The 15,920-nt window shown below is 41.6% G+C and overlaps 1 protein-coding gene and 1 long non-coding RNA gene across 4 annotated transcripts in view; one reads left to right on the forward strand and one right to left on the reverse strand.

Moving 5' to 3' along the window:
* Positions 1-2,230: 2,230 nt before the first annotated feature.
* LOC124245635 (uncharacterized) lies at positions 2,231-9,923 on the reverse strand. Its single transcript, XR_006890296.1, has 4 exons — positions 9,795-9,923; positions 8,650-8,752; positions 7,538-7,786; positions 2,231-2,439 (listed from the first exon to the last, which is right to left on the reverse strand). It is a non-coding gene; the product is annotated as an uncharacterized LOC124245635 (long non-coding RNA).
* GNL3L (G protein nucleolar 3 like) overlaps positions 9,861-15,920 on the forward strand; it is a 29,528-nt gene continuing 23,468 nt past the window's right edge. For 2 of the 3 annotated variants that reach the window (XM_046673164.1, XM_046673166.1), the window contains exons 1-2: positions 9,861-9,980; positions 13,067-13,132. In XM_046673164.1, coding sequence (XP_046529120.1) covers positions 13,114-13,132 — 19 coding nt within the window. In that variant the 5' untranslated portion in view covers positions 9,861-9,980; positions 13,067-13,113. Of the gene's footprint in view, positions 10,095-13,066; positions 13,133-15,920 lie in introns of all 3 variants that reach the window. The other variant, XM_046673165.1, reaches the window with a different exon arrangement.

The following is a 15,920-nucleotide window of genomic DNA, read 5'->3' on the forward strand; positions in this document are numbered from 1 at the left end:
AGTCTGGAGTTTAGTTCATAGTAATGTACCAATGCTAGTCTCTTAGTTTTGACAAACATAGTCATATAAGATATTAATCTAAGGGGCAACTAGGTGAAGGGTATACGGAAACTCCGCACTATCTTTGCAACTGTTCTATAAATCTAAAATTACTCCAAAATAAAGAGCTTATTACAAAAAGCATTAATTGAGACAAAAAAGGCCACAACTTACAATGAAAATATAAAGTTATGACTAATTTCATACAAAATAACATAGCAACCTTCACAAAGCTGAAATGTTAAGAGATACAAAGAGAAATAGATACTAGATTGAAACACACTCACCTTTTACTCACCTTTTTCATTCTAGGACAGATCAAATGAATGACAAGAATAAAACCATGTTAAGAATATAGAAAACCTATATTCATAATATATAAACAACAAAATCAATATTGGCAAAGAAGAAAATCTCAATAAATTCCAAAAAGTAGAACCAATACAATGTTCTCTGATCACAACTGGATAAAACTAGAAATCAATGTAAAATGAATCTTCCCTCTGAATATGTAAAAACTCTCTGTCAAACAATTCTTGGGTCAAAGGAGAAACTCAAACCAAAATTACTGAATTTCTAGACAATAATGATAATGAAAACAGAACCTATGGATACAGATAAAGCAGTGGTCAGAGGGAAGTTCATAGCCTTAAAATACTCACATTAAAAACAAGGGAAAAAATTAAATGAATAAGCATCCGACTCCGAAAGTTAGAGAAAGAAAAACAAAATAAATTTAAGGGGAATAGAAGGAAAGAATTAATGAAGAGAGAAGTTCAAATAAAGGAGTTAGAAACAGATAACAGTAGAACCAACAAATAAATAGATGAGCTGATTCTGTGAAAAGAAATATATAAGCCATTAAGTAACATAATCAAGAAAAAGAGAGAGCACAAATACACAAATTAGGAAATGAAAAGTTGGACACAACCATAGTAAGAGGACATTTTAAATATCATAAAAGACTTCTTCATACAACTCTATGCAAATCATTTTAAAGACCAGGAAGAGGGGCAGGCCCAGTGGCGCAGTGGTTAAGTTCACATGTTCCGCTTCTCGGTGGCTCGAGGTTCGCCGGTTTGGATCCCAGGTATGGACATGGCACTGCTTGGCAAAAGCCATGCTGTGGTAGGCGTCCCACATATAAAGTAGAGGAAGATGGGCATGGATGTTAGCTCAGGGCTGGTCTTCCTCAGCAAAAAGAGGAGGATTGGCAGTAGTTAGCTCAGGGCTAATCTTCCTCAAAAAAAAAAAGACCTGGAAGAAATGGAAAACATCCTAGGAAAATATAATTTACCAAAACTGACTCTAAAAGAGAAAAGTTCAAATAGACCAATTTCCATGGAAGAAATAGAGAAAGTTATAAAGAGCTACTTTCCCCCTAAAGCACCAGACCATGATGCTTTCACAGGGGAAGTCTAGTAACACTAAAAAGCAGATAATTTGAATGCTACTTTTATTTTCCTGAGCCTAAAGAAGGAACACTTTCAAATTCTTGTTATGAAGTGAGTATAACATTGATACCAAGATCTGACAAAGATTCTACAAGAAAAAGAAAATGATATTGACCAACCTTCACTTGTGAATATCAATGCAAAATCCTAAATAAAATATTAGCAAACAGAATCCATGACTGTGTGGGGTTTATTCCAAGAATGCAAGAATCATTCAATATTAGGAAATCCATTGATACAATCTAACATATTATTAAATCTAAGGAGAAAAATCATATCATCATTTTCAGAGATGCCAAAGAATCATTTGACAAAATTCAACATCCATTCTTTATAAAAAAAATTCAATAAAAGGGGAATATATGGTTTCTTCTTTGATATAATTATGTGTGTAAGTATATATATCTCCCTAAATCCAACAATCCAGCATTTCACTTAGCCAGGAAACACTAGCAGCATTATATGCTAAAATCAGAAACCCGGTAAAGATATCCACTCTCTCCACTACAATTTAACATTGTACTGGAGGTAGCAAGCATTGTAATTAGAAAAGATAAAGAAATTAGAAGTATTCAATAGGAATGGAGGAAGTATAGCTATTATTATTTATTGATGATAAGATTGTATATCCAAAAAACCCAAGCAAGCCAACAGAAAAACTACAAACAAGAGAACCCAGTAAGGCAGCAGGATATAAAATTAATATATAGAAATCACTCAGAAGATATATGGAAGAGGGTGTCATTTATTGTAGCAACAAAAAAGAAAAAATACTGTCTTAGTCCGTTGGGGCTGCTATAACAGAATATCATAGACTGGGTGGCTTATAAACAACAGAAATTTATTTCTCACAGTTCTGAAGGCTGGGATGTCCAAGATCAATGCACCCACAGATTTGGTGTCTGATGAGGGTCTGCTTCCTGGTTCACAGACAGCCATCTTCTCCCTGTGTCCTCACGTGATGGAAGGGGCAAGAGAATTCTCTGGGGTCTTTTTTTTTTTTTTAAAGATTGGCACCTGAGCTCACATCTGTTGCCAATACTTTTTTTTTCCTTCTTCTCCCCAAAGCCTCCCAGTACATAGTTGTATATTTTAGTTGCAGGTCCTCCTAGTTGTGCTGTGAGGGACACCACCTCAGCATAGCTTGATGAGCGGTGCTAGGTCCTCGCCCAGGATTGGAACTGGTGAAATCTTGGGCTGCTGAAGCAGAGTGCGTGAACTTAACCACTCAGCCACAGGGCTGGCCCTTCTGGGGTCTCTTTTACTAGGGCACTATTCCTATTCATGAGGGCTCCACTCTCATGACCTAATCACCTCCCAAAGGTCCCACCTCCAAAAACCATCACACTGGGGATTAGGTTTCAACATATGAATTTGCGGGGGGGGGGGGGGGGGGGGGGGAGGGGCACAAACATTAAGTCTACAGAAATACCTAGAAAAAAACTTAACAAGAAATGTCCAAAACCTTCATGAGAAAACATTTATAACACTCTGAAGGAACACATAGAAAGGCATCCCATGTTCTTAAATAGGAAGACTCAAAGTCATAAAAATGTCAAATTAATTTATAAATTTACTATAAGCTCATTAAAAATACTAATATTTTTTCTTTTTTTTTTTTGAGGAAGATAGCCCTGAGCTAACATCTGCCAATCCTCCTCTTTTTGCTGAAGAAGACTAGCCCTGAGCTAACATCTATGCCCATCTTCCTCGACTTTTATATGTGGGATGCCTGCCACAGCATGGCCTGATGAGCAGTGTCTTGTCCACACCTGGGATCTGAACTGGCGGACCCCAGGCTGCCAAAGCAGAATGTGCGCACTTAACCGCTGCACCACCAGGCCAGCCCCCAAAAATACTAATATTTTTTCTTTTTCTGAAAATAGACAAGCTGAATTAAAGTTAAAATGGAAGAATAACAAGCAATCACAGCCAGGATATCTCTGAAAAGGAAGAATAATGATGGGGGACTATTGCCACAACAATCCTCTGTAAAAATCCAAAATGAATATTTATGTACCAAAACTTACAGTCTATGAGTCAGCTGGGAGGTTCTATGATCTGGATCAGGCTCTGCTGATCTCAACTGGGCTACCTCATGTGTCTGTACTAAGTTGGTCACTTGGCTGGAGGTTGGCTGCTATTGGACGCCCTGGCTGGGAGGACCAGGCTCATTTCTACAAGTCTCCTACATCCCTCCAGCATGCTAGCCTGGATATGTTCTGGTCACAGTAGCAGGGGTCTAAGAGAGGAATGAGAAGATGTAAGAGCTTTTTCAAGTCTCTGCTAATATCAAGTTTGCTACTCTTCCATTGGTTAAAACAAGTTATATGGCCAAACTCAGAGTCAGTTTGGGAGGGCACTATTAAAGGGTGTAGATAGAGAGACACATGAAAAATTGGGGTCATTAATGCAACCTACTACAAAACTATGACTCAAAATCCAGAATGCATAAGAGAAAACATAGATAAACTTATTTACATAAAAGTAAAATTTGCTTGGGGAAAAAATCCATTAGCAAAGTTAAAAGAATGCTAAACTGGGAAAAAATATTGACAACTGATGTCATTCACAAAGGTCTGATCTAATTATATAACAAGGTTCCAGAAATGAAGGAAAGGCCAACCCAAGAGAAAAAGAGATGGGATATAAATAGATAATTCACAGACATTCACATAAAAATGAACCTTAAACATATGAAAAGATGCTCAACTTCGCTCATGATGAGAAACATAAATGAAAACTACAATGACATATCATTTCTCACCTATCACATTGTCAAAAATCCAAGTCTTTAACAATACACTCTGTTGGTGAGACTGTGGTGAAACAAACTCATACACAGGTGATGAGTGCAAAATGGTACACCTATGGAGGGAAATTTTGGCAATATCTCCCAAAGGTACAAATGTAATTCTTGGAATTTATCCTACATAAATATCTGCACACATATGAAATTTCTATTCATTATGGTACCATTTCTAATACCAAAGGACTAAAAATACCCCAAGCATCCATCAGTAGGGGACTACAGTTGCTAAATAAACTATTGTATACCCACATAATGTAACACTTTGTGGAAGTACTCTATGCTTTTCCATACAGTGACTTTCTATGTACTGGAAACTCTCTAATGCTCTGATATGGAAAGACCTCCAGCATGTATTATTAAGTGAAAAAAGCAACATGCATAACAGTATATATAGTACGTCACCTCTTGTGTACGAAAGGGGGAGATAGAATAGAATATACATTTATATTTGTTTGTATCTGCATAAAGAGACACTGGAAGAATACAAAATAAACTAATAAAACTGGTAACTGTGGGGGGGCTGTATATGGTGGCAACTGGATGGAATGGACAAGAGTAGGTGACACTTCTCAAAGTATAGTTTTTATATAGGTTTGATATTCAAAATGTATAAGTATTATCTATTCAAAAAAATAAAAGTCAAAATAGTAACAAAAACTATAAAGCAACTAGCAATTACATTACTAAAAACACATAACAATTCTAAAGAGAAAACTTTAAACTCTTAATAAAGAACACAGATAGAAGGTGAACTGAACAAATGATGAGATATTCCATGTTCTTGGATGGGATGAGTCACTATTGTGATGATGTAAACTCCCCTAAATTAATCTATATATTCAGTGTGATCCTAATCAAAATCGCAGCTGGATTTTTGAAGAGCTTGATAAACTCTTTTTAAAATTTATGTGGAGATATAGCTAAGACAACTAAAGAGGAGGGACTTGCCCTATCAGATGTTAAGATACACTGCAAAATATTAAAAAACAAGGAGGTATTAGTACAAGAACTGAAACAGACCTATGTGTGTGTGTTTCATAATACATGACAAAGGTGGCATGGCAAATCAATGAAAAAGGAAGGATTGTTTAGTATCTGATGGTGGGAAATGTGGCTCAATATGTGGAAAAAATAAAATTGTATCACTACCTATCACCACATATGAGAGTGGATTCTAGATGGATTAAAACCTAAAGGTGAAAGGTAAAACTACGAAGTTAATAGAAACAAAGTAGCAGAATATCTTTGTGACCTAGGAGAAGGGAACTACTTTTTAAATAAAACCCCTAAACCAAAAACCATAAAGCAAAAATTTGATGAATTTCGTTGCATTAAAATTAACAATTTCTGTTCAAACAAGACTATCATGGGCAAAGTTAAAACAGAGAGAGACTATTTACAATGTCTGAAACTAACAGGGGACTAATAGCTAGACTATATGAGGAACTCTAGTAAATCAACAGGAAAGATAGAAACCCCAATAGAAAAAATGGGCCAACCATACAAACAGGCAATTTACAGAAGAGGCGAATAACACACACATGAAGAGATGCTCAAAAATTCATTAGTAATCACGGCAATGCAAAGGAAAACAAAATAACATATTACTTTACACCTCTTAGACTGGGAAAAACTAGAAAGCTGGAAAATGTCAAGTATCAGTGAGGATGTAAGGGTACAGGAATCTTTGTACACTGATGGTAAAACTGTGGACTGGTGTAGCCATCTCAGAGAACTATCTAGCAGTATTCGTGGTCTCCATCAAACTAAGTATATGCACAGTTTATGATGCTATTATTCTGCTCCTGGGTGTATGTTCCAAAATAAATTTTCATACAGGCCAATAAGGAGACAAGCACAAGGATGTTCATCACAGGATTACTTGTGGTATTGGGGAGCTGGAGGTAATCTTGCTGTCCATCATTGAGGGAATATCAGGAAAAATGTAGTGATGGCACACTGTGGTTAGCATGAGCAGGTAGAAGCAATGGATTAGATGTATACACAGCAATATGGATAGATTTTAAAACACAAAGATGAATGAAAAAAGTAAGAAACATAATGAGATATCATTTATATAAAATAAAAATGCACACACACAAAGCATCCTCCATAGTGGGACAACCTGATGTTATGTGCCTCCGAGGTGATACAATACGAAGTAAATGATATCTCCTATGTACTGTTATTGCTAAAAATATTTAATCTGAATCTAATCATGTGGAAAGAGCAAATGAATCCAGAATGTGGGACATTCTACAAGACAACTGGCCTGAACTCTTCAAAAATACCAGTGTCATTTAAAACACACACAGGGGCTGGCCTGTGGCATAGTGGTTAAGTTCGGTGCATTCTGCTTTGGTGTCCTGGATTCTCAGGTTCAGTTCCTGGGCACGGACCTACACCACTCATCAGCCATGCTGTGGTAGCAACTCACATATAAAGTGGAGGAAGACTGGCACAGATGTTAGCTCAGGGCTAATCTTCCTCAGGGACACCCCCCCCCCCCACACACACAAAATATAGGGGTACTAGTCTAGATTTAAAGAAGTTAAAATAATACAACAACCAAATGTAATGCATAAACCTTGATTAGATCCTGGGACCAAAAAATAAGAGGAGGTCTAAAAATATTTTAGGCACAATTGGAAAATATGAATATAGGGTATCTTTGATAGTATTATTGAATTATTGTTAAACTTTCTTAGGTATTATAATGGTATTGTGGTTATGTAGGAGAATGTCCTACAGAATGTCCTAGTAGATGTGTGCTGAAGTATTTAGGGATGAAGTGCTATACTGCCTGCAATTTTCAAATGGTTCATCAAAAAAGAAAATGTATATACACATAAAAAGAGAAGTAGAGCAAATGTGGCAAAACATTAAGGGTATATGGGCTTTCATTGTACTATTCTTTCAACTGTTCTGAATTTTGAAAAATTGAAAAATAAAAATTTGGGGGAAATATATGCACATAAAACAATGGTACATATTTTGAAAGAACACATGTAAACAAAAAGATACTTATAAAACACCTTAGAATGGTTGCTTACAGGAAGGAAATGAGAATGGATAGAACAGATGAAAGTGAATTTAAACAACAAAAAAAACCCCGCTCCCTCAAGTAATACATATTCGCTGAACATGTGGAAAACACAGAAAAGTACAATGAAAAAAACTAAATTCACTGATAATCTCATTTTCTCAGTCAGTAGTTCTCAAAATGTGGTACCTGGACTAGCAGCAGCAGCAGAAGCTTCATCATCATCATCATCATCATCATCATCATCACTCGAGCACTTGTTAGAAATGCAAATTCCTGGGCCCTACACCAGACTTACTGAAACACAACTCTGGGCTTGGGGCTCAGCAATTGGTGTTTTAACAAGCCCTCCCAGTGATTCTGATGTTGGTCAAAGTTTGGGTACCACTGATCCAGATTTAACCACCATTAATTTTGTTGTAGATCCTCAAAGTCTTTCTAAAAAAAATTATGAAATATTTCAGGCACACAAATAAGTACAGAGAATAATGTAACACACACCCATGTACCTATACCCAGATAAAATATTAGACAAACAGTTGAAGTCCCCTGTGTATCTCTCTTATTCTGTTCTTTTCTTCCTTCTCAGAGGTAATCACCATTCTGCATTTGGTATTTAATTCTCTAATTTAAAAAATATTGTTTATGTATCTATATAATCTATAAACAACATAGTACATTGTTTTCTAGATTTAAAAAAATCTATATAAATGGTCTCATACTTCATGTATCCTTCTACAACTTGTATTTTTTCAGCATTGTGTTTCTGAAATGTATCTTGATTGCTATGTGCAACTCTGGTTCATTTTGTTCTCACTGTTACATTCTGTTGAATGGCTGTACCACTACTTATTTATTCATTCACCTGTTGATGAACTTTTAGAATGGTCATGTTTTTTCCCTATTACAAAAATTTGTGCACATGCCTCCTTGTGCATATGTATAAGAATTTCTCTAGGATTTAAAGTCTAGGGGATATATACATATATATCTCTTAACAGTAGAATTGCTGGGCCATCTTCAACTATTCTGGATACTTCCTGTTTTCCAAAGTAGTAATTCCAATTTTCACTCCTATCAAAGATTTCATTACAATTTTTTCCCTTACAGTTTGTGCACTTGGGACTTTGTTTAAAAAGTCCTTCCTTAGTCCTAGGTCACAAAGATATTCTCCACTTTCTTATGTGGAAATAAGTGGGCATCCACTTTTATTTTTCTCCTTATGGTGAGCCAAATTTCCCAACGCTATCTACTAAAATGTCCATTTCCCATTGATTTGTGGTACAGGCCTATAAACTCACCCATTTAACAAACACTGCTGAAGCCTGCCTTGTACCAGTCTTGCGCTGGGTCTTGTTGTGGGCTGGAAGATATATGGCCCCTTGTGTCAGGGAGTTCACTCTCCTGTGGAGATACAGTCTCATAAATCATTACAGTATTAAGTGACAAGTGTGCCAAGGTGTTCTGAGTTTTTAACTCAGCTGGAAGAGTTCACAGAAGTGACAAGAGTTAGGTCCTAAAGAAACAGCAAGAATCTGCTAAGGCAGGAGAAAGGTAAAGGTGGCCAGGGCTGGTTTGGGGTCCAGAGTTTTGTTTCTCTCTAGGGGGAGAGGTTAGAAGCCCTCCATGGATGCAGGGGCAGTGAATCCTGTGTATATAAGGAGTAAGAGTAGGCAGAGGGAGTCATTTTCTGCCTGGATATGCTAGAGGTGGAGGAACAAACCCTCGGGGTAGAGGGGCTCGGCCCCATCCCGAAGTTGGAGGGGCTAGAATTGAATTACCAGGAAGAAGACATTTTCGGACTAATATTTACTGTTTTTAGGGGAAGACCTCATTCTCCAGTGGGGACACGAGCTCCTCGAGATGGTCTCTAAAGAAACCCTTACTCGCCCCAACTCCAAACATATAAATTCATTCCCTTCTGCGGTTGCCGCTCCGGGGCCTGAGGGAAGGGGGGGCGAGGAACGGAGGGGGGCAAACGGGTGGGAGAGGCTTCCAGTTGTTCGGCTCCTGGGCCTGGCCACGGATCTGAGCTTCTGCAGAAAGAGTTGGGAGTGGCTGCCTCAGGGTTGGTCTGGGGCCCTAAAAGCTGAGCAGGTTGTCAGGAATAGCTAACCAAGTCACTTCGGGTGGAGAATACTCAGCAACACATGTGACCCAGGCGGCCATTTTCTCACACCCTGCCCGACGCCATCTTCCATCGTAAACAAAGACACCGATCTCCACCCTTGTCTGATGCGGTCATGGTGATCGCCTGGTCACTAAGATTCGGGAACATGTAAATTTAGGCCCAGGTACCGGAGACAAGATCTTGGCTTATGGCCACACCAGTCGACCCGCCGCTCCCCTCTCCCCCTTGCCGGTTCCCCGCCTGTCCCCTCCCCGGTCCCGGTTCCCCGCCTCCTCCCTCCCTCCCTCCAACCCCTCGGCTACTTCCTTAGCTTACCGGGCAGCCTGGAGGCGGGGCCAGCGCGACTGCGGGGAAGGGACCGGCGGGCGCGAGCCGTCAATCCGAAGCCCCGCCCCTCGAGGCTGGTATCCGGAAGTCGCAGACCGGCGGCGTGAGCGCAGCCTCTGGGCCAACCGTGTTGCTGTGCTATCCTCCCCTCTCAGACACCCGCCGGAAGTGGAGGTAAGAGATGACTCTCCTCTTTTTTTCATGGTGAGCCCTCGCTCAGCCGGCTGCGCGGTACAGGTCGTCTATTTAAGGTGAAACTAGAGGCGCCCTCCACCCTGGAATAGAGAGGTAAAGAGCCCGTTACCTTCCAGGGTAGAAGGGCCCAGATGAGGGGCAGGGATCGCTCCACACGTGGACATGCACCCACATGTACTCTTGCGGGATAGAGGGGCACGGCCCCACCCTGATGCGGGGTCGGTGAGCCGAGGAGTCGAAAGAAAGATTTCTTAGACTCTCAAGATGTGGCAGTAGTGCTCTTTTATTTAGAGAATAGTGTGGAATAGCATGGGGACAGGACCCATGGGCAGGCAGAGCTTCTGCTGCTGCCCCCGCTAGCATGCGGACAGGACCCATGGGCAGGCAGAGCAGCTGCTGCTGCCCCCGCTGGCATGGGGACAGGACCCATGGGCAGGCAGAGCTGGTGCGTGGGGACAGGACCCACGGGCGGTCAGAGCTCCTGCTGCTGCCCCGAGTTGAGGGTTAGGGCTAATTTTATAAGGCATGGGTACGTGACTTATTTTTACTGGAGAAAAGAAAAGATGATGTAAAAAGTCATTAAATGATTTCAGTGCAGATGGGGTCTGGTTATTGTGCGGTCATATAACTTTAGATACGAATCTGGCCATATAGATCGGCATGTAGGTGAGGATGCCCTGGGCTTGTCTCCCTGGGGCGGTCCTAATTCATACCATAAAAAAAGTCCACTGGGTCGTATAGTTTGGCATGTAGGCCAGGTCACCTTGGGCTTCTCTAGCTGGGGCAGCCTTAATCCACATCAACCCCATCTAGACAGGTGTAGACCCCCGGACACACTGTGTAGAGTCACAGACCCCCCCTTGTGTGGAGGAGCGTCGGGTGCCCTCCTTCCTTCACGATAGTGAGGCTACATTCTGCACTTTCCCTGTGTAGACAGATGTCGACCCACCGAAGGTGTGGCAACATTGACCCTACCTGTATAGAAACATATCCTCCCCACAAGCCTGAACAGCGTAGACCTCTACCGGCACTAAGGCACACAGGTCCGCCTCGACACACCTCTTCCTTTAGGATAGATGCTTTAATGTATTCCTACCCCCTCTCCCCCGGCCCGGCTACCAGTATACAGGAGCTCAGAAACTTTTAATATACAGGAATAGGGAACCTCCTTCCTTTCGTGTCAAGACCTAGAGACCACCATGTCTTGCCCCGGTGTAACTAATTGACGGAAGCCCCGCCCCCGCTCCCGCAGAGATGGTAAATCACCCCTCCTTGAAGTGGTTGGAGGCGCGAGCCTCAGCCCACCGAGAACCGCACAGATTTCCCCCCTCCTAGGCTAGAGTGAGTCCCATTGTGGAAAATCAGACCTAAACTTCCTCCCCCCGTAAGGAGGCGCTGGTTTACTGAATTTGTAAATTTTTTACAAATTACCCAAATGCCCTGTGGCACACAGCAGCAGACCTTAATCCATGAAGAGACTGTCGGATCTGCCTTTCGTGGGGCTCCCGGGGTAGAGGGGCTCAGATTTGTTATCCTTTTGAGGCAGACCATCCCTCCCGCCTCCCCCAAGGATTTAGAATCACCAAATGTAGCAAAGGAGAGACCTCAAGGATGCAGAGAGATGAAGCTCCCCTCCCCGCAGAGGCATTGACATCATTGACCACCCCACAGTACGTGCATATGGGCTCCCCACTTACCCAAGGTAGAGGAGCTCAGATCTCTTTCTCTCCACCCAGGGTAAAAACACAGGACACCCCTCCGCCCACAAGTGTAAGGGCCGATCTGTTGAATTTGTAGGTGTATTGCTGCCCCTCCCATCAGAGAACCAGAGATCCTGTTCCCTTCAATGTTAGCACACTGCCGACTTCAACCCATACAAAAGATAAACAGATCATCCCCATCCCATGGAAGGGGCTCCAGGCAAGGTGCAGGCCCCCCCTCATGCAAACATGTATGATTCCCCCCTTTGTTAGTGTGGCACTAATGATACCTTGTAGTGGAGACAGGCCTATCCCCCCCCCCCCAACCCTGGTGAAGAGACCCAGGACCCTTCTCTGCACAACTTAGAGATGTACAGACCTGTGCTTCTCTCTCATGTGGCGGAGATGCACGTGGCCACTGTGCCAGTTCCCCCAGTTCCTCTGCACCCCAGAGTAGAGCAACAGAAGGCATCCTACCCCACCCCCCAATTGCTAAGGAACAGACACCAACCACACATGCAGGCACACATTTTCCCCATTTTCCCCAAGATTTTGCACTGACTTCAGTCCACATAGACACACAGATAAACATTCCTGTTCTGTGGTCCCTTCTCCCCAGGGTAGACTCTTGGGATCTGCCTTCCCACTTCCAGGGTAGATAAGACACAGAACCCCCTACTTGGGAAAAGAGGTACTGTTAACACCTTATGTAAAATAGATGGTCCTTGCATACCCCACTTCCCTCAGTGTAGAGAAGTTTAGTCCTAGTTCCTTACCTAGCATATAATGCTACAGGGTGGAGGATTGAGGACCATGGACTTCATCTAATGCATTGAGGCACTGACTCCACCCAGGGCGAGAGGTTTAGACCTAGCCTTCCTTTGGGTAGTGTGATGTTGCCTTCCTTGTATAGACTCAGCCATACTGGGCTCCAGCTCCAGTATAGCCCCTTCTCCCAGTTCCTCTAATTGTTAGGGCTTCCTTACCAAGTTCTTTAACACTTTATTTTGCCTTTTTTGTGTGTGTGCTTTTTTTTTTGGTGAGGAAGATTGGCCCTGAGGTAACATCTGTTTCCAGTCTTCCTCTTTTTTTTTCCTCCCCAAAGCTGCAGTACATAGTTGTATATCCAAGTTGTAGGTCATTCTAGTTCTTCTATGTAGGATGCCACCACAGCATGGCCTGATGAGCGGTGTGTAGGTCCTCACCCAGGATCTGAACTGGTGAACCCTGGGTCAATGAAGTAGAGCGTGTAAACATAAGCCATGGGGCCAGCCCCCTTATTTTGCCTTTGAGAGCTCAGAGAGAGTTTGTGACATTGTGGTTCCCTGCTCTGTCTTCAAATTGGTTCTTCTCTCATTCCAACAGGAAGAAAGCCTGCAGATTTGAACCTACCTGCTTTCAAGCTGGTCATCATGATGAAACTTAGACACAGTGAGTTTCTTTTGCCACCCCCTCTCAGTCCTAAGCTTTAATGAATATTCGTAGTATTTCACAGCAACTTTTAAAAATTGGCCAGTATATACTAGATCATTCAGTCTGTCTTTTACATATGTATTGTCTTCCCATCTTCCTTGTGAGGTAATGCTCCCCTTATCCCCCATTCCCATTTTACAGACGAGGAAACAGGCTCAGCAAGGTTAAGTGACTTGGTCTGAGGTGAATAGCAGCAAATACCATATCACACAGCCTGTAATCCTAACATGCCCTAACATTTTTCTTTATAAGTTATACCTGTAAGTTGGTATGGTAATTTATACCAGTGATTAAGAGCATGGACTCTGGAGCCAGACTGAGTTTGTATCTCAGCTTTTCTACTTACTAGTTGTGTGGCCTGGGAGACGGTAACTTAGCTTCAGTCTCCTTATCTACAAAACAGGGATAATAGTAGTATCTACCTAATAGCGTTGTTGTGAGGATTTAATGAATTAAAATAGGTATAATACTTAGAACAGTGTCCAGCACATAATAAGCACTCTATAAGTATTGGCTTAAAAGTTCAGTCTCTTCATTTCTCTGTGGAATTTGGCCCCTCAGAGGATGTGTACATTGTCCCGCCACTAAATTATTGTCTGACTTCTCTTGAGCTTTGGATTTTTCTTAACTGTAAAACAGACAGTATGGTCAAATTTCTGTTCTTTCTGCCCTTTCTTCCATCCCTTCTTTCTTCCCTCCCTTCCCCCTCATTCTTCAACTGGATAGCTCTTGCTTGTTTGTCAGATTTCAACCTATGCATCACTTCCTCTGGGAATTGCTCCCTGTTAACCTCCTCTCTTGGTTTCCACTCGTCTGTGTACCCGCAGGAACTGGGGCTGTTGACGTTGTATGATCGGGTCTGTCTCCTTCACTACACTGTTAACTTCTTACCCACATCTGGTTCATCTTTGTGTCCCAGGGGTCCAGCCTGACCCAGCATAGCTATTTGGTACTTAGTGTGTGCCAGGCACTAGAATGTCTCAGTTAGTAGTGCTAACTCAATTCCCTCTCCTCCCACCACGATGCTTACAGCCTAGAGGGAGAAGACAGATGTGGTACACAGACTCTCCTGTATAAGAAGGAAGTCAAGGGCATTAGGGCAGGTCCGGGTCTGTGCTTCCCACCTTTATCCTGCCATATTCCGCGTAGAAAATTATAACATTTGGATAGCATGCTGGGTAGATTAGATGAGATTAGTGCAACCCAGTGGCCCCATGCAGACATCCTAGGAGATATTGTGGGTTTGGTTCCAGACTACTGCATTAAAGCAAATATCGCAATAAAGCAAGTCACATGAATTTTTTGGTTTCCCCGTGCATATAAAAATTATGTTTACACTATACTGTAGTCTATTAAATGTTCAATACCATTATGTCTAAAAAACAGTGTGTGTACCATAATTAAAAAATACAAAATGCTAACCATCATCTGAGCCTTCAGTGAGTTATAATCTTTTTGCTGGTGGACGGTCTTGCCTCGAGGTAGATGGCTGCTGACTGATCAGGGTGATGGTTGCTAAAGGTTGGGGTGGCTGTGGTAATTTCTTAAAATAAGACAACAGTGAAGTTTGCCACATTAATTGACACATTCTTTCACGAAAGATTTCTCGTAACATGTGATGCTATTTGATAGCATTTTACCCACAGTAGAACTTCTTTCAAAATTGGAGTCAGTCCTCTCAAACCCTGCCGCTGCTTCATCAACTAAGTTTATGTAATATTCTGAATCTTTGTTGTCATTTCCACAATCTTCACTAGGAGTAGATTCCTTCTCAGGAAACCACTTTCTTTGCTAGTCCGTAAGAAGCAAATCCTCATCCATTGAAGTTATATCATGAAATTGCAGCAATTCAGTCACATCTTCATGCTCCACTTCTAATTCTAGTTCTGTTGCTATTTCTACCACATCAGCAGCTACGTCCCCCACTGAAGTCTTGAATCCCTCAAAGTCATCCATGAGGGTTGGAATCTACTTCTTCCAAACTCCTGTTAATGTTGATATTTTTACCTCTTCCCATGAAGCACAATGTTCTTAATGGCATCTAGAATGGTGAGTCCTTTCCAAAAGTTTTTCAATGTACTCTGCTGAGATCCAGCGGAGGAATCACTATCTATGGCAGCTGTAGCCTTACAAAATGTATTTCTTAAATAATAGTACTTGAAAGTTGAAACTATTCCTTGGTCCACGGGCTGTAGAATGGATATTATGTTAGCAGGGATGAAAACAACATTAATCTCGTTGTACATCTCCATCAGAGCTCTTGGGTAACCTGGTATATTGTCAATGAGCAGTAATATTTTGAAAGGAATCTTTTTCTGAGCAGTAGGTCTCAATAGTAGGCTTAAAATATTTAGTAAACCATATTGTAGACAGATAGGCTGTCATCCAGGCTTTGTTCTATTTGTAGAGCATAGGCAGGGTCGATTTAGCATAATTCTTATGGGTCCTAGAATTTTCAGAATGGTAAATGAGCTTTGGTTTCAACTTAAAGTCACCAGCTGCACTAGCCCCTAGCAAGAGAGTCAGCCTATCCTTTGAAGCTTTGAAGGCAGCATTGACTTCTCTCTAGCTATGAAAGTCCTAGCTGGCATCTTCTTCCAATATGAGGCTGTTTCATCTACATGGAAAATCTGTTGTTTAGTGTAGCCACCTTCATAAATTATCTTAGCTAGATCTTCTGGATAACTTGCTGCAGCTTCTCCATCAGCACTCACTGCTTCACCTTGCACTTTTATGTTATAGCGAC

Source organism: Equus quagga, chromosome 10 (assembly GCF_021613505.1).
Source record: "Equus quagga isolate Etosha38 chromosome 10, UCLA_HA_Equagga_1.0, whole genome shotgun sequence".
NCBI classification, from domain to species: Eukaryota; Metazoa; Chordata; class Mammalia; order Perissodactyla; family Equidae; genus Equus; species Equus quagga.